General features: G+C 34.9%; 1 protein-coding gene across 1 annotated transcript; it reads left to right on the top strand.

The window, feature by feature from the left end:
• The first annotated feature begins 5237 nt into the window (after positions 1–5237).
• On the top strand, positions 5238–17375 carry LOC136227545 (clathrin heavy chain 1-like). The gene is made up of 30 exons (XM_066016239.1): positions 5238–5491; positions 5655–5859; positions 6959–7047; positions 7148–7226; positions 7366–7493; positions 7974–8072; positions 8176–8284; positions 8423–8502; positions 8585–8812; positions 8899–8964; positions 9062–9178; positions 9286–9483; positions 9617–9733; positions 9875–9934; positions 10092–10178; positions 10346–10429; positions 10520–10654; positions 10733–10795; positions 10873–10977; positions 11052–11164; positions 11272–11524; positions 11637–11773; positions 11861–12139; positions 12227–13229; positions 13478–13963; positions 14071–14241; positions 14318–14503; positions 15413–15535; positions 15670–15780; positions 16720–17375. The coding sequence occupies exons 1-30, from the start codon at positions 5447–5449 to the stop codon at positions 16891–16893; spliced, it is 5130 nt and encodes a 1709-aa protein (XP_065872311.1). The 5' UTR covers positions 5238–5446; the 3' UTR covers positions 16894–17375.
• The last annotated feature ends 2812 nt before the right edge of the window (positions 17376–20187 follow it).

The raw sequence follows: 20187 nt of genomic DNA on the forward strand, positions 1-20187 counted from the left end.
AAAAGATAAAGACCCTAGCTTTACAGCAGTGAATCTAAATACAATAAAATCAGTGTAGCTAAGCGAGAGATCTAAACCTTTCAATGATAGGTCTAAAAATCACAAGATCCTTATACCAGCTGCTGAAATCGACATACACAAAAGTAAATCGGATGAGGAAAAGATAAGAGTAAGGAACAATGATACATCTAGGAACGAAGAAAATATGGCTTACCAGTGATTGCATGTTCAAATCAACCATGTTCAAATCAACCATGGAGATAGAGAGGGATGAGAGGGATGAAGCTTACATAACCTAAACTGGGGTTTGGGATTGAGAGAGGGTTTATATATCAGCTGAAATTTCAGTCAAATGATATAGAGCGCCTAAAATTTGGTATGGCCGCGTAAGTGAAATTTCATTTGCCGCTTTTTTGTTTTCGGCATACAATGACATTCATTTATTAGAAGTGTCATCTGTTAAGAGCATCAAATTTAATGAAAACGCGCGTTTTCTTTGGATGACAGGATTCTGGAATCGTAATGTCATCTGAGAATCGAGCGCATTCTTTATTTCGCCTTAAGATGACATACAGTTAAAATATTGTCACGAACAATATTCAGACGACACGAAAACAAATGACTGTCATGTATCTTGTGTCATGTGAAAGGGAAAATGGCATAGTGTTTATTAGAGATTTTTTTATAAAAAACTATATCCTTTGTAAATGTGTTTGTGCACATTGGATTGTTTGTATATATATGTGTTGGATATGGATATATTTGTGTTGGATTTATATTGTGTTCTATATATTTGTGTTGGATATTATGGATATGTTTGTGTAACTTCTAACAGGTTTTGAAGCCTTTTTACTTCTTAGATGAATAAACTGTGAAGTGGTATGAAATCTGCGAATATGTTTTACTTCACAGATGAATAAACTGCGAAATGGTATGCATATCTGCGAAGTGATTTTACTTTATAGATGATCATTTGTTTCGCAGTTTGTATTTGCGAATTCGCAGATCATAAAACTGTGAACGTATATTACCAACTGCGAAGTGGTTCTAACTTCAAATACACAAAACTAACTTCAACATTTCAATATTCTTACAAAAACACTTCAACACTTCAATATTCGTACAAAAACACTTAAACACTCCAATATTCTTACAAAAACACTTCAATAATTCTTACAAAAACATTTTAACAGTTCGATATTTACAATAACACTTTAACACTTCAATATTCTTACAAAAACACTTCATGTCGTGGAACTTAGAGAACTTGCAATTGTACTTGGAGTATGACTTGTATTTGGTAGCGGTTGATGATAATTCAACTTAGTATGGCCAATATTCCCGTATCGACTATATATTCTTATAACTGGATTTTCACTTTATGATGGTCTTTTGTTATGACTTTTTGGTCACCCGACAGGTGCAAAGCCTTTTGCAGGGGGAAACTTTCATTGGATGATCATAATTTATCCATTTCGACTGGGGTCTGACTAGGTATATAAACTCAACGTATGATAATTCAATTGCATTATTGGGTTAGTAACTATCCACCCATTGGTATGCATTACCCAGATGATGCTCACACGCAACTTTGCATACATGTTTACAAGGAAACTGAGAAAATTGCCATTTTTTACATATGCAAGTGCTTGCATTTAAGTCAACAACTCCCCATTTTGTTCGATCTCCAATCTGAAATCTGTGTGCGTTTATTCCAAAGAACATACAAATGATAACCTTTTCAACATGACTCATCATCTTCTTTTCAGCCCAATGCGACAAATGATGTTATCGTGATCCTGAAATTCAAAGTTGTTATATTAATATATTTATATAGCATCCAAGCTTCAAAAGATATAATATCTAAAATGTTTACCAACCAATTATTGTCTCTCGTAAAACCATCATTGGAGAGTAGCTCTAATGTACCTACTAGCATTGTGATAGGTAAACATCTTCCTACCGCCATAACCGCGTTCCATGCTTCTGCCATATTTGTGGTTATTATGTTATACCGACGGGTATAAACGTACATACATGACCATTTCTCGATACCAGCTTGCTCTAGATATTCTATTGAGGGGCCATATAGTTGTCGAAGTTGAGAAAATGCCTCGTTAAAATCAGAAACTCTATAAGCTTTAACAGCTCGCCAATACACCTCATTTATCTTTCTAATTTTCTGGAATTTAGCTTTCACATTCATTCTCAGATGTGACAACAACATCTATGTATCGCATTTGGAAACACTAAATCCATGGCATAATCAATTCCCTTGTGCCTATCCGATATTATGGTAAAATTCTTTACATCCCCAATACATTCTTTAAGTTTGGTCATAAACCAAGTCCATGCCTCATTGCTCTCGTTTGGTCCAACCCCAAAAACAATAGGAAAAATATGGTTACCATCTTTGCGAATTGCAATGTACAATTGGCTGGGATATTTACCTTTTAAGAATGCTCCATCAACACAAAGAACATGCGAATGTGTTTTTTAAATGCTCTAAGTGAAGGACCAAATGCTAGAAAGAAGTACTTGAAGTTATCGATGTCGTCAGTTTGAATATGTGTCACCATACCTGAATTGCATTTTTTCAGGGTCTCGTAGTAGTCTGGTAACAACATAAATGACTCTTCCAGTGAACCCATCACATCTTCTAACGCCCAACATCTTGCTCTCTAAGCTTGCATATAAGACATGTTGATTTTATACACTTTCTCAAAATCTTTGACAATGTCTTTTAGTCTATACACTCTATTCTCGAGATCGAATCTGCAAGTAGTATGTTGATAACTCGTTTCCCCGGTTGCCTATGTGTGGTAACATTTGATCTTTGGCACATGTGTGTTTCTTCATTTCCTCCATTCTTTGGAGCCTAAACATATCGGAATTTGGTATCGTACTACCTATAGCACGCCATTTACATGTCTCCTCATGGTCACATCTAACTTCAAATATGGACTTGTTAGACTTGTACACTCTCTATTCGAACTTGTTCTTAACTGCCTATTTTCCAAGTGCATCTTGTAATGCTCATTTATTTGAGAATATATCATGCACCTTTAAACCGATAACCCTTTTTGATGCACCAGCTTCAATAGAAAGCACATGTGCATCATAGACCTTTGGGAGCCATCAAAATGTATCGGTCCTATTTCTTCTTCTTTCTTCATCATCCGCCTCATAGATACTTACTGATACATTGCTTTCGGAAACAACTTCGCGATGAGATTGTTTCCGATGGATAGGTTGTTCATCATTTATTGTTTCTTCGTTTACCGTTTCTTCGGTGTCAAAATGACCCCAAATGTCATTCATACATCGCTTCTTCCGAAAAACAAAACCGGATTCAAGCTACTATCATCTAAACCAAGGTTGGATGCAAGTTGAAACCAATTATCTTTTTTTTCCTGACCGATGAGTTCGGACTTCAACGGTTGTGTCCACTTCAATGATGGCATCACAACTTGATTGAATAACATTATTTGTCTTTATAGCTCGCGGTTGGATTGTTCGTGATTCAAAATTAACATATAGTGGGATAACATCGCTTGGATTCATCCAGCAATACTCTATGAAGCACTCAACATCACTTGAATCAACAATCGAAACTACTATCCCATAAACTTTGTTTGGATAGTATGTGGTTTGCATAGTCATACGTACGTTAAATGATGTTGAATCAACACGTGCAGAAGTGTATACTCTCTCTTGAAACATTTCAAAGTTGATTTTCGTTGACAACTGAAGCAACTTTGATTCACCCCCCCTCGTATGTCATGGCTTTTTCCATTGGTCATTCCACATGATCACACACAATAAATGGTCGGTTGACATACTGTTACCAAAGCAAACAACGAAAACAAATTACATTTGCTTCGCAGTTACTTCTGCGAAGCAAATTGTCAAATTGCGAATTCGCAGTATTCGCAGATCGTAAATTTGTGAATGTAGTTATGTGTTTCATGCTGATATGCAGTCTACGCATATAGCTGATCCACGAAGCTTTCAAGCTTCGCAGTTTGTGATTCCGCGAAGCAAAATCACAAACTGCGAAGCTATCGAGTTAACTAAAACTAACTTCAAATACAAATTTTTCAAATTTATAACTTCAAAAACACAAAACTAACTAGTCCAGAGGGATTTATATATGTGAAATTAACATAATATTTAAACGAAAAGTTTGGATTTGAATTGATGTATGAAAATGAAAGATTTCAATCTAACTTCAAGAAAGGAAGAGAGATAAAAGAAGAAAGATGAAAAACATGCTAAGTTGTTATATATATATATATATTAAAGGTATTATGGGTAATTCCTAATAAAATAGTTTAGATATGTAATGTGTTTTTTACATGGATTTAAATATGCAAATGAACCTCCAATTTGATCCATTTTTTAAATTTATCCTAATTATTTTTACAGAAAAAACTACTATATTTCATGTTTAAATTAATCACAATGATAAACTATATGAAATCTTTACATAATCGATAATCTATTTTTCTTAAACGATACATGCATTTTAAACCATCAATTTCATTTTTGAGGTTTAGATTTAATAAGTCTAGATCTAACGGTGAATGGACAAATTCACTTGCTCATTAAGGTGCATGTGAAAATTTCTGTTTTTTAATTAACAAAAAGAAGTGAAATAAAAATTCATGTGAAATTTTAAAAATATGGAAAAATATATAACTTTTTCTTTTCATAATATTCTACGACATTAAAAATTCTATAATTAAATATGAGAAAATATTAGAGTTACAAACATAACAACGGAAGACAGCTAGGGTTTCTCACACAGAAGGAGAAGAAGATCGAACAGAGGAAGAAGAAGAGAGCTTTAAGGCTTTTGGTTTTCTCTTCTCGAACAAATAGAAGAGTAAAGTACATTTAATAAAATCTGCAGACTTATCTACACGCAAGACAAAGGCTCAGGGGCACATGCGTCTTTTCGCACAAACCAGGAGCATTTTCGTCATCTCCAGCTTAGTGGCATATTCTAGAAGGGCTCCATCAGCTTTTGTATTCATCACCACACTCAATCACACCTCAATTAAATCATCACCATTCATTTCATCCAAGGGCTTAGATCAAGACGCTTGTTTCATTACTTTCTTCGTCACTAAGTTTATTTGATAGACAAACCTAGAATTAACATATAAATGTAATAGTTAGAATCTTTTATTAGTAACGAGAATTTCTGAATATTCAAAGAATTTTTACCTCGTTCAATTAATAGAAAATATATATTTTTCTCTTAGATTAGAGATATCCTTCTGTTAGTAACATTCCTTCATTTCTTTTCCTCCTTTCACTTTCTCCACTCTCCTTCTTCTTCCTCTGAGATCTCATTTTCCATTAATCGACGGTTCATTTCCAATCACAGATCTGATTTCCCGATTCCGAGCCGTCGATCGTTCCTTCCATTACTGTCACTATGGCGGCCGCTAACGCCCCGATCACCATGAAAGAAGTCTTAACTGTGAGTTCTCATTCACTCTCCTCTCCATATTATCTCTCGAATTCAGCGTTTTAACTGAGTTTTTTCTTATCGCGAAATTGAGCTGAATATGTATCGATGCAAACTTTTAGATCGATTTTGAAATGGTGAATAATGTGTGATCTGTGTGTGTTCATGATTGCAGTTGCCTAGCATTGGGATCAATCCCCAGTTTATAACGTTTACGAATGTTACTATGGAATCGGATAAGTATATATGTGTACGGGAAACCGCTCCGCAGAATAGTGTTGTGATTGTTGATATGAATATGCCAATGCAGCCTCTGAGACGGCCTATTACCGCGGATTCAGCGCTTATGAATCCCAATTCTAGAATCCTTGCTTTGAAAGGTATGCTATTTTGGGGATAATGCCTTGACCTGGCGATCCTATGCATTGATAATCAATCACGCATGTCATTCTTTTGATCTGTAATGACATTATTTGACTTCTTGTTTACATCTTGAGTTTCTTCAATAAATGCATTTTCCCTTTTTATTGGTTGTGTGGATAGTCACTTTACATGCAGAATGTGAAATCAGATATCTACCATTTCCTTTTTTCCATTAGTGGTTATTTTTAAATTTTATATATTTTCTTTGAATACCTATTGGTGTCTTTGTTTTGTCCCTGACTCTGCATAGTTACAGCCTACAGATAGAAATAGTCCTTGTTTGTGCAATCATAACATCATCAATTCACATGAATCACAGCTGCGATGGTATGAAATTTGAATATGAATATTTAGTCTTATGCATTGCGTCTGTTTGTTGCTTTTATTTGCTGGTTTACATAATATAATTTCTATGTACTATGCATGAAGTTTATGCTCAACATCAATGGTTACCCAGGGGGTTTTTGGAGAGGCATTTGCATACCGTGAACTACTTCCATCTAGTGATATGAAAACACATTTCCCCAGTTTTGAGTCAGTTGCCAATAAAATTGGTGATACCTTACTGTAGGACAATTTAGACTTTAGAGTTATTTATTTATTTATTATTTTAATGCTGGCAGTGATAGTATTGTTAGTGATAGGAAAACACATTTCACCAGTTTTGGGTCAGTTGCCAATAAAATTGGTGATACCTTACTGTAGGAAAATTTAGACTTTAGAGTTATTTATTTATCATTTTAATTCTGTCAGTGATAGTATTGTTACTAATTAATGAACAGAAATTTTCATAAGTGGATTGCTCTAGTGCTGCTAATTACCAGTTTCCACCGGATTTATCCAATTTAAAAAGAGATATGGGATATTTTTATCGCTTTTGAGACATCATTACAATTTTTAATTCAGTCCCGTGTCCTGAGAACTAGTGTGTTGACTCCTGGCAATGATAATGTTTTCAAGATTTTTATGATCGTGCATAAACAGTATTGCCACATGACTATAAAATGTATTTATGTTGATTCCTTCTGCTGATGGGTTGTGTTAATCCCTTTGAAGCCCAACTCCAGGGAACAACTCAGGATCATTTGCAGATATTTAACATCGAAATGAAAGCAAAGATGAAATCTCACCAGATGCCTGAGCAGGTTAAGCCCTCCTTTTATTTTTATTTTTTATGTACTGAAAGAAAATGGTGAAAATTAGTAATTTATGTTATCTTAAGTAAACCTCTATGCTTCATCTTAGGTTGTCTTTTGGAAGTGGATAACTCAAAAAATGTTGGGCTTGGTCACACAGACCTCAGTTTATCATTGGTCAATTGAAGGTAAAATTATTTTTCTATTCCCAATCTCATAGTATCTTGCTCTCCTATTTATCAGGGATTTAAGTATGATTTTACATGCATGTTCTATTTTTTATTATCTTTTGTTTTCTATGATGTTAATCTGATGCCTTTACTGCAGGTGATTCTGAACCTGTCAAGATGTTTGACAGAACTGCTAATTTGGTGAACAATCAGATAATAAACTATAGATGTGACCCTTCTGAGAAGTGGTTAGTTTTGATTGGAATAGCTCCTGGTGCACCGGAAGTAAGTGCCTATCCTTGTAATCCCTTTTGAATTCGGTACACCAATGACATTCTTTTTAAGATGGTACTTGAAGGGGAAAACACGATCAATTTCATTTTTAAGAAGAAACTTCGAGCCAGGGAAATGTAGATTTAAGATATTAGTTGTATAACTTGTATTTGCATGCTTGGTTTGGTGGGGGGAGTCAAATTGAAAGTTCAAGTCAAGTTCGACCAATATAGGCGCAGACAACTTGGGTGGTCTATTTGTGCCTGCGTATGATTGTCATGCTTTAGTGCTGTACTGTCTATCAGTGATAAGTTTCTGGATATCATGTGCAGTTGTTCGGCATATTTTTTACATCCGAGTAGTTGGTGTTCCTATTTTCATTGCCAATTGTTTTTTCGAATTAGTTTTTGTTAGAGTTATGATGTGATGTGATGCTGTTCTAAATACTTTTGCCGCTACCTGGTTATTGATTTCCTGATTTACATGATATAGAGGCAACAATTGGTTAAAGGGAATATGCAACTTTTCTCTGTGGATCAGCAGCGTAGTCAAGCTCTTGAAGCACATGCTGCTGCATTTGCACAGTTTAAGGTGGGGAGATTTCTCTGAATACCTGACCTACTTCCTTTCATCCTTTGCATTACTTGTTTTGTTTTAATGAGGATTCGCTAATCTCTTGGCTTGTCTTGAACAGGTTCCTGGGAATGAGAATCCTTCCATTCTTATTTCTTTTGCCACAAAGAGTTTTAATGCCGGTCAGATTACATCAAAGTTGCATGTCATTGAGCTTGGTGCTCAGCCAGGTCAACTTATTCATTCTCATATAGTGTTCTTAATAATTATTATATTATTAACTCTTCTGAAATGAATTACGCATCTGTTATATTTTACTTGTGGATTCAAATTAGTGTTGTATTTTAATGCTCCAAGCATGCTAGCAGGCAAGCCGTCATTTACAAAAAAACAGGCAGACCTTTTCTTTCCTCCAGACTTTGCTGATGACTTTCCTGTTGCAATGCAGGTATATCTGCTGCTGATTTCTTATACCTCTATTTATTAAGTTTCTGTTGAAAAGTATGAACTGATAAAGTTGTTCATTACAGATATCCCACAAATATAGTTTGATTTATGTGATCACAAAGCTTGGCCTGCTATTTGTATATGACTTGGAGACAGCTACTGCTGTATATCGAAATAGAATCAGCCCAGATCCAATATTTTTGACATCTGAAGCGTCGTCAGTGGGGGGATTTTATTCCATTAATAGGCGAGGCCAGGTGTTACTTGCTACTGTAAATGAAGCAACAATTGTGCCATTTGTTAGTGGCCAAGTATGTTACACGTTCTCTTCTTTTATTGGGTTTTTGTAAGGCGATTTGTTTGTTTATAGTGTTTATTGGGCAATTACTTTTTGCAGTTGAATAATTTGGAGCTTGCTGTGAATCTTGCCAAGAGAGGAAACCTTCCCGGCGCAGAAAATCTGGTAAACCAATGTTGTTCTTGTTAATTTTCTATTGCTATTTATATCTTGTTTAGCCTATGCAGTTGTAACTAATTACTTGCCACCTTGGAGATCTCAGGTTGTCCAGCGTTTCCAAGAGCTCTTTGCTCAAACAAAGTACAAAGAGGCTGCCGAGCTTGCTGCAGAGTCTCCACAAGGACTTCTGAGAACGCCTGACACAGTTGCCAAGTTTCAGGTTTTCCTTTTTAATTTAATTCTTATTTTGGTGATGATATTTCTGCGACCTTATTTGAAGGCCCTTGTCTTACTCTTAGTTTATTTTGTCTTTTCTGAAATTTGAAGAGTGTTCCTGTGCAAGCTGGGCAAACACCCCCTCTATTGCAGTACTTTGGGACTCTTCTTACTAGAGGAAAGCTTAATGCATACGAGTCACTGGAATTATCACGCCTCGTTGTAAATCAAAACAAAAAGAATCTTTTGGAGAACTGGTTGGCAGAGGACAAGTTGGAGTGCAGTGAGGAACTTGGAGACCTTGTTAAGGTTGGGGTTGTCTACTGAGATTAGTTGGATTTATTTTGTTTAATTTTATAAATTTTTCTTTATTTCCAAAAATGTGCCTAATTTCTGTTTATTGATTTATGTATATGATATTGGGATAAATTTTTCACTGTAGACTGTGGATAATGATTTGGCACTGAAAATCTTCATTAAAGCTAGAGTAACTCCAAAGGTTGTTGCTGCTTTTGCTGAGAGGAGGGAGTTTGACAAAATTTTGATTTACTCAAAACAGGTAAAAATTGCATGTTCTTGCTTTCATCAATTTAATGTTTAGTTAATTGGCTGTCCATTAATTTATTTTGAGAACAGGGGTTTCGAGTTTGATTATATCTTTTTCAGTCTCGGATATAATAAATTTATGGTTTTTTTATAGGTCGGCTATACTCCTGACTATTTGTTCCTTCTCCAAACAATTCTGCGTTCAGATCCTCAGGTACTATCATCTGCTACTTCCTAGAATTTCTATGCTCATAGTTTTAGTGATAACGTATTTCATATATGTGAGCTATGCATAATTTTTATGCTGTTTGGCTTTTTTTTTTTTTTTTGATTTCAAACAAGATAAACTTCCATATGAATCGTGATTACAGGGAGCAGTAAATTTCGCACTGATGATGTCCCAAATGGAGGGAGGCTGTCCTGTTGATTACAATACGATAACTGATCTGTTTCTTCAGGTCTAGTAGTCTTTGTCACTTTAACTCTTTTTATCTTTTAAAAGCGTAGTAGATATTGCAAGGAATGCTCTATCTGGCATGTTATGATGTCTAAAATATTAGATTGAATAATACATAATCTATAAATTTATTTCGTATCTAATGTATGATTCATTTTATTAATGCAGAGGAACTTGATTCGGGAGGCAACAGCTTTCCTGCTAGATGTTTTGAAGCCTAACCTTCCAGAACATGGTTTTCTTCAAACAAAGGTGATTTGCTAAGTTGTTTTGCATATGTGACGTAACTCCATTCCAGTATCCATATTCCTGTTCAACTTCTGATGTTTTGTTTGCTTATAGGTCCTGGAAATCAATTTGGTAACTTTTCCTAATGTGGCTGATGCTATTCTAGCAAATGGAATGTTCAGCCATTATGATCGACCTCGTATTGCTCAACTGTGTGAAAAAGCTGGTCTATATATTCGGGCATTGCAGGTAATTTTTTCTTGCGTTTTTTTTATAACTTACTGTAGTTATTTATATTTGTGAAGTTAATACTTTCTGTTTGTGCAGCATTATGCAGAGTTGCCTGATATTAAACGTGTGATTGTCAATACACATGCAATAGAGCCACAGGTAATTTTGTGGAATGTTGTTTTTTTATGATAGGAATGGAAAATGTAAGATCACTCATGGAGTTATGTTTCTTATAGGCACTTGTAGAGTTTTTTGGCACTCTTTCACGAGAATGGGCTTTGGAGTGCATGAAAGATCTTTTACTGGTTAATTTAAGAGGCAACCTTCAGATAATCGTGCAGGTACATATTGTTTTGTTATGTGATATCTGAATAATCTTACATGTTTCTTAAATCTAAGTTCCTGCTCTTTGCAGACTGCCAAAGAATATTGTGAGCAGTTGGGTGTTGATGCATGTATAAAACTTTTTGAGCAATTTAAATCTTACGAAGGGCTATACTTTTTCCTTGGGTCATATTTGAGTTCCAGGTATGCTATTATGGCAATAAGAATCTATTTTTCGCTTCTTACAGATTTTGTTATATAATTCTTAATCTTACTTTACTTTTTGTTGTTATCCTTGAAATATGGTGTAGTGAGGATCCTGATATACACTTCAAGTACATTGAGTCAGCTGCTAAAACTGGACAACTAAAGGAGGTTGAGCGTGTTACTAGAGAATCGAATTTTTATGATGCTGAAAAGACTAAGAACTTTCTGATGGAGGCCAAACTTCCAGATGCAAGGCCTTTGATTAATGTTTGTGATCGTTTTGGTTTTGTGGGTGATCTAACACACTATCTCTATTCAAACAACATGCTTCGTTATATTGAAGGTTATGTGCAGAAGGTATGAGATTATATATATATCTAATATGTATGTGTATGTATATATATAATTGAGGCTTGTTATCTTATACACATTCCCAATTTCGGGTGCTTGAATACTTTTCTGTTGGTAGGTGAACCCAGGTAATGCACCTTTAGTTGTGGGGCAGCTGCTGGATGACGAGTGCCCTGAAGACTTTATCAAGGGCCTCATTCTTTCTGTGCGTTCTTTGCTCCCTGTTGAGCCCCTTGTGGAGGAATGTGAGAAGAGGTGACTTCCATTCTGCTCGACTTATTCTTGTTGCTCTCTAATTCATCTTTCTCATAATTTGTTTTTTTTTTTTTTTGTGGTGAGCAGAAATCGACTTCGATTGCTCACTCAGTTCTTGGAGCATCTTGTTAGTGAGGGAAGCCAAGATGTACATGTTCACAATGCTCTTGGTAAAATCATTATTGATAGCAATAATAATCCAGAGCACTTCCTCACAACCAACCCTTATTATGATTCTCGAGTTGTTGGCAAGTACTGTGAGAAACGTGATCCTACCCTTGCTGTTGTGGCTTATCGAAGAGGACAATGTGATGATGAACTTATCAATGTAACAAATAAGAATTCGTTGTTCAAATTGCAAGCAAGGTTGGTGGTTCGTTATCCAAGAATTTGTTGGTTCTGGATAGAAGCATTTCAAACTTGTACACTTATTTAGAGTTAATTCTGTTGCAGATATGTGGTTGAAAGGATGGATGGTGATTTGTGGGAGATGGTACTTAATCCTGAGAATGAATATAGAAGACAGCTTATTGATCAGGTTGTATCTACTGCTTTACCTGAAAGCAAGAGCCCAGAACAAGTTTCTGCAGCAGTTAAGGCTTTTATGACTGCTGATCTTCCCCATGAATTAATTGAACTACTTGAAAAGATTGTGCTCCAAAACTCAGCATTCAGTGGAAACTTCAATCTGCAGAATCTTCTTATCTTGACTGCCATTAAGGCAGATCCAACTAGAGTTATGGATTACATCAACAGATTAGATAATTTTGATGGACCTGCTGTTGGAGAAGTGGCAGTAGAAGCTCAGCTATATGAGGAAGCATTTGCAATTTTTAAGAAGTTCAACTTAAATGTTCAGGCTGTTAATGTTTTGTTAGATAATATTCGAAGCATTGACCGTGCGGTGGAGTTTGCATTCCGAGTTGAAGAGGATGCTGTATGGAGCCAGGTAGCGAAGGCTCAACTCAGGGAGGGGCTTGTTAGTGATGCAATCGAGTCATTTATTCGTGCAGATGATGCTACTCAATTTTTGGAGGTCATTCGTGCTGCTGAGGATGCAAATGTTTACCATGACTTGGTGAGGTACCTCCTGATGGTTAGGCAGAAGGCAAAAGAGCCCAAGGTGGACAGTGAGCTTATTTTTGCATATGCAAAGATTGATAGGCTGGGTGAAATTGAGGAGTTTATACTCATGCCAAATGTGGCAAATCTGCAAAATGTTGGTGATCGCTTGTTTGACGAAGCTTTGTATGAGGCAGCAAAAATAATCTTTGCATTTATATCGAATTGGGCCAAGTTGGCTGTCACACTTGTGAGGTTAGGACAGTTTCAAGGCGCCGTTGATGCGGCAAGAAAAGCCAACAGTGCCAAGACATGGAAAGAAGTTTGCTTTGCTTGTGTTGATGCTGAGGAGTTCCGTTTGGCTCAAATATGTGGTCTTAATATTATTATTCAGGTGATTTTTTTTTTTGTCATGTCGCTCTTTCCATGGTTTACATTTGAAGATGGCATTAGGTCTTGAGGCTTTGATATGCTTCAGGGTCTACAAGTTCTTCCTGAAGTTGGGTGGTCATTTCATCCAAATCATGTTGCATCCCGTGGTATTTGTGGATATTTTATTATGAAAACAATGACGGCTCCTGTGTTTTCTGTGGTATCTTTATTCCATTTGATCATTTTTATTTTGCATTATGAATGTTGTAGGTGGATGATTTAGAAGAAGTCAGCGAATTTTACCAGAACAGAGGATATTTCAGTGAACTTATCTCTCTTATGGAGAGTGGTTTAGGGTTAGAACGTGCACATATGGGTATTTTTACAGAGTTGGGAGTTCTGTATGCTAGATATCGTCCTGAGAAGCTCATGGAGCACATCAAATTGTTCTCAACCCGTCTTAATATTCCAAAGCTTATACGAGCTTGTGATGAACAGCAACATTGGAAGGAACTTGTCTATCTGTATATTCAATATGATGAATTTGACAATGCTGCAACTACCATAATGAACCACTCTCCTGAGGCATGGGATCACATGCAATTTAAAGATGTAGTTGTCAAGGTTGCTAATGTCGAGCTATATTATAAGGCTGTGCATTTTTACTTGCAAGAGCATCCAGATCTTATCAATGATGTTCTCAATGTACTGGCGCTCCGAGTGGACCATACTCGTGTTGTTGACATTATGCGGAAGGTCTTTACTCTTCTTGTCACATGATGTTTTGAAGTTTAGTCGAATTTGATATTCTGATCAGTTCTGACCCTTTTGGCATCATGCAATATTTCTTTTGTCCTGTTCAGGCTGGTCACCTTCTTCTGGTCAAGCCATATATGATTGCTGTCCAGAGCAATAATGTATCTGCTGTGAATGAGGCTTTGAATCAGATTTATGTGGAGGAAGAAGATTATGAGAGATTGCGTGAATCAACTGATTTGTATGATAACTTTGATCAAATTGGACTTGCAATGAAGGTATTGTTTCATATGTTTTTCCCCAATCCTGCTGATGAAAGTCTGAACTTGTAACGGTCTCTATTCATTTGAGCAGATTGAAAAACATGAGCTTCTTGAAATGAGGCGTGTTGCTGCATACATTTACAAGAAGGCAGGTAGATGGAAGCAATCTATTGCATTGTCAAAGAAAGACAGCCATTACAAGGATGCCATGGAGACAGCCTCACAATCTGGTGATCGTGAACTTGCAGAGGAGTTGCTTGTCTATTTCATTGAACAGGTACTTAGGGCATCCTAAATTTGTTTTTCATGTTTGTTTTATTATAAAACAGTCCATTTCTGCTGTTTGACTGTAGCTTTAATTTTCTTTTTCACAATCAGAATTTTAAATATCAGCTGATGCACAATGTATCAGTTATTATATACGGGTTTCAAAGATTACCAATTTGATATTTACTGGTTAGCTTTTTTTATTTTTACTTGTTATAAGCTGTGGTCTAATTACAATTAGCTACTATGCAATGTCTATTTTAAAACAAAATAGCCTGTTTCTTGTATATGATGAAGTTTCCCCATCTTTGGTGGTTCCTTATTTTGAGCCTTTTCGTTTGTTTCCTTGCCTACAACATCTGTTTCTAGTTTTACCAATTTCTCTAACTTGGTTCACACCTAAGTTTTAGTTTATTTTGACGGTAGTTTATCTAGTATTTTACTTTTTCAGATGTTTGTATAAAAAATTTAAATTGAATGAGAAATATTTCAGGCAAGAAGAATTAGTCTTGATATATTTACTTTTATGCTAAAGGTTGTGACTAAATGTTTAGATCCACAAGACCTAAGCCTTGGCCTATAATATCAATATTTAAAGTAGTTGATTTATCATTGTAAATGATCTTCTTTTTTCATTTAAATTTTTTGAATTTCCATTGCAAGTGTTGTTATGTTGAACCATTGAATGACTTGTGTCTTAGTTTTAAGACTATCAATAATATGTTGCAGCATATGTATTCTTTGAGGTTTAGTACTGCGGTGTGGAAAATGACCAATGAGGTGCTGTTGTCTTCGGGATACTTTAAGCTTTGTGCTCTTGGGTGCTTGTTTCATTTCTTATCATTTCTAACGGGTGGGATTTATACTTTTGTTAATTTATCAACCATATTTTAATTTATGCTTTATTGTTCTTGTGCAGGGAAAGAAAGAATGCTTTGCTTCATGCCTCTTTGTTTGTTACGATCTGATTAGGCCAGATGTTGCTCTTGAACTTGCCTGGATCAATAAGATGATCGACTTTGCCTTCCCTTATCTATTGCAGGTGACAGATTCATCTTTCATATATCTGTTTTGTATGCATAATGTTCCAAGGGCCAATTTACTCAGCTGTCATACCCTGTGGAACGTTGAGATTTTTGCATGATGATTCATTAACCATTATTTCTGTCCTTGTAGTTTATCCGTGAATACACCGGCAGAGTTGATGAACTTGTGAAGGACAAACTTGAGGCTCAGAAAGAGGTCAAGGCCAAAGAACAGGAAGAGAAGGATGGGATTGCTCAGCAGGTAATCTTTTTGCGAATATCATTCAATTCCGTTACGAAGAAGAAGCACACAGTTTCGTTTTGGAATTTCTCGGGTATGGTAGTAAACGAAATGAAGAATCTTTTCAAAAGTTGAACCCCCTAATGAACCCTCGGGGTCAAATCTATTGGAGAATAAGAATCTTCCGTGTGAAATTGTTTCAAAAGTCGAACCCTTCGAGAATAGGAATTCTTTTCTAAAGTCAAATGCCCTACATAGAACCTCTAGGCTGAGCTTGTTGGATGATAGGAATTTCTTCAAAAGCCAAAACCCATATAGCTAACTCGAGTTAGTTTTGGAACCTATGTTGCATGGAAACTTTCATTTTAAAGCTATTCACGTTTCGAGAAACTTTTCGGAAACTGAAACTCTCATAAACCTGTATGAAACGATTGGGGGTCACATTTACGTAATTTAAAAAATTGAGAACTCAGTTTCTTAAAATTTAGAAACTAATTTTCTGGATGAAATTTGTTTTTAGAAGTGGATCAATTTTAATCACATGTTAAGTAAATCCGTAATATTTTCTAGATCAATTATATGACCTGTATATAGTTTTTGTTTAATGTATATATAAAAACAAAAAATAAAACATACATTCTTATAATTTATTTATTTTTATAGAAATATCCATATGTTTTTATTATTTACATGTTTCCCCACGGTTCCCTATCCTATCTTTTTTACAAATATCGTTCCCCAGTTTTTGTTTCAGTTTCCATATCCACTTTCGTTTCCATGTAACATAGGCTGGATCTTACGTATTGGATTTGGCAGTGATATTCTATTGGCTATTGATAAAACTAACCGTTTTACTAAGTCTTGCTAGCAGTAATCAGAATCCACCATTTTACTTTCCTTAATCACTGCTGTATTTTATTGCCAAGCAGTATGTTAACTCATATTTTCTGTGTTGTGCAGAATATGTACGCTCAGTTACTTCCTCTTGCTTTACCTGCACCGCCAATGCCAGGTGGAGGCGGACCAACAATGGGCGGAGGTTATGGCCCACCGCCACCTATGGGCGGAATGGGAATGCCTCCAATGCCACCTTACGGTATGCCACCGATGGGCATGCCACCTATGGGCTATTGATGTGGTACAGGTCAGACCTCTTTCTATTTTTGTAGAAATTAGCTGCAAATACAATTTGCTCTATAGAGGAAGTGCAACAAGCTATATCAGTACAGGCTTCAAATTCGGTGCCGTATCATTCCTTTTTTACGTTATTTTTGGTGGTATGAATGTGCAGTTGAAAATAATGCCCAGTTCTTTTTTCTTTTTCTATTATTCTTTAGTTTTTTGGGATAAGTTTGTTGTAATATTCTTTTGGTAGGAGGCAAATTATTTTAGTTTGCTGTTAGAGGGCAAAGCTGAGAATTCCTTGTATTCGTTTTTCTTTTTCCACCTCCAGTTTAGGAACTACTGGCCTAGTATAGGATGAATTTTTTTATTTTTTTTTTCCTTTCACATTTTTTATGATCCAAGTAGGGCACTTTTTTTTTACATTAATATTTGGAATGGAGAAGGCATTATTATGAGTTAATTTGTTTTATGATTATATTTTCATTGTTGTATGTTTATTCCTAAATAAATGATTGCGTGTGAATGTCTAATCATCAGCTCAGGGTAAATTACATTGTCTTCAATACAGAAAATTTGAATGGTAAAAAATATCCTTTCCATTTTATGAAATAATTTGGCCTTATCTTTTCAATTTATGGGCTAACTAGGTCAATATTATAGGCGGAAATGAACGTTACAGATCCTGGATTTATTATTTTTCCTTAAAATGGATCACTCTAGTGGGTGCTGCAAGAGGCACGTCATGTTTGTGGATAATCTAAGGAAATAGTTTTTACAAAATTAACCATCCAATCAGCTGTATGGGTTTCACTATAAGAATGAGCAAAATGAATTTTCCAACTTTAATCTCTCAAGACGAGAATTATGCTCCATTATATGCATACATGCCCCCCTAATTCCAAGTTAGAAGTAACTCAAAATAAAGACCCCAAAGCTCCGTTGAAAAACAAAATACAATAGTATTAAACAATAAATCCGCTAGGTAAATTACCATTATAATCTTGTAGAAGACCATCAACTGAAGGTTACTTTTACACACCCCATCAGAATTTAATTTAAGGGGTATTTATTTTCCGATTTCAAAGCTACTTTTAGTTTTTTTTTTTAAACAACAGAAAATATAACAAACAATAGTTTTTCATCCTTTTTATGAAAACCGTAGTTGTTTGAAAAGCTTTTTACATTTATTTGATTTTGACAATATTGTTCTCCTTTTCTCAAAATACGTTTTTTTAATGTTATTCCAGTCTTTATAATACCATTGTTGAAAGTTTAAGGTTTCATTCCGTTGAATAAGTTATTAACTTTAATTTATTAGTTATCTAAATTATTTTATTAACTTTTGTATTATATTTCATACTCTTACAATTTATTTATTGACTATTTACACACTAACACCAATATTTCATCATAATTTTACTAACACTAGTTATTAATTAGCTAATAACAAATAATTAACTGTAGTATTACACAACTAAACTAACTATCAGCTAAAGGTTGATCTATAGACTCTTAGAACATCTTGACGAATACACATCTCTCCAACAATACCCATCATATTCGCTCATTATTTATTATTTTATCATTAAAATTATTAAGTATTGTTATATTTACTAATTGTGAGAGTAGAGAGTACTCAATAATAAATTATTAATAAAAAATGAAACAGTGAGAAAATAGGAACTTCTCAATAATAGAGAGGATAAAGAGACTCTTAGTGATTTGAGAAATCACTAAAAGACTGTTAGAGTTGCTTTTTAACTCCCCCTCAAATTTTAATTCAAGAACTCAATTAAGAAGTTGTTAGAGATGCTCTTAACATAATTTATGTCTGGGGTTGCGTTGCAATTTAATCTACAGGGTGTGGCTCCTCCGTTTTAAATTAGATCCATTGAAGTTATACAAATTCACAAATTTTGTTTTGGCTTCACATTGCAACCAAGTGTAGTTTTATTCTATTAGGGTTGCACACTAACCAACCAAACCATGACGACAATATAAAAAAGAAAACAAAAAATACCATATCCTTTCAGGAACATTTAAACACAAAATAATAGTCTACAAAGGCAAGATGTTACTATGAAAAGAACGAAAAGAACGGTATAAGGGTATCAAAACGGTTTGTTGTGTCATGATTGTATTATGTAATTTATATATTCCATAGGATTTTATAAATCATATCATTGTGTTAGAAATTGACCATCTTAAAATAGCACAAAATTAGTTAGATGCATTTTCCTATAACATTGATAAAGGTGATGTTTGTCAAATAGTTGTTAGTTGGACTATAAATGACTCGAGTCGCTCATGAGTAGCTCGATAAAAACTCGGTTCGACTCGGCTCGATTTGTAAACAAGTCACTCTTGTACATGATTTACTGGCTTGGTTCGTAAATGACCCGAGTTTGAGCAGGCCAAAGCTCGGCTCGAAAGCTCGCGAGCAGCTCGATTAGAACATTTATGAATAAATTTTAGGTTTGTAGAAAACTATATATATAGTTTTGTGGTAGTTCACAAATATCTAAACTTAATATTATTTCATTTTCTATTAGACGAGTTCGTTTACAAACATAATAAATGAGTAATAGACGAACTATTTGTAAGCATCTTGTTTATTTATTCACGAACTTTGTTTGTGAACTTGTTTATGAACACAATTAAAGAGCTATTTGCGAACAATATTTAATCACAAACAATTCATGGTTAGATAATTTTCTTAATAAACCAAGTTCAAATAGGATTTTAGGCTCGAAACAAGCTCGAAGCTCGGCTCGAGCTCGTTTATTTTCTAATGAGCTGAGCCGAGCTTGAGCAAGCCAAAGCTCGGCTCGACTCAATTACAGTGCTAGCTATTAGCTGATTACTTTTTGGTTAGTTGATTTGACTAGCTGTTTTGTAAATTTGTTTGGTAAAATTTAACTGATTGCTAATAGCTGTTTGTGTAAAATGGCAAATAATGATATTGAAATTTTATGGGTATTATTTTCTTTTTTAATAATTTATATTCTTAATTACATTCTAAAAAATGGCATATACACATACTATAACTTAGGTATTTATGGATTAAATGCATCATTGGTCACTGAATTTATATGGTTGTCTCAAAATGATCACTCAACTTCAATTTGTCTCAATAAAATCACTAAACTTTGAGTTTTGTCTCAATTAGGTCACTATGCCGATTTCAATGGTTAAAAGGCATCGAAATAATGACACGAGTGATATATCAACACGAGTCAATTCAAATCTCTAACCAAAATGAAATGTGACATCCACGCATGTGTCACCTGGCTATCACGGTTT

The sequence above is a fragment of the Euphorbia lathyris genome, chromosome 4, assembly GCF_963576675.1.
Source record: "Euphorbia lathyris chromosome 4, ddEupLath1.1, whole genome shotgun sequence".
Classification (NCBI taxonomy): domain Eukaryota; kingdom Viridiplantae; phylum Streptophyta; class Magnoliopsida; order Malpighiales; family Euphorbiaceae; genus Euphorbia; species Euphorbia lathyris.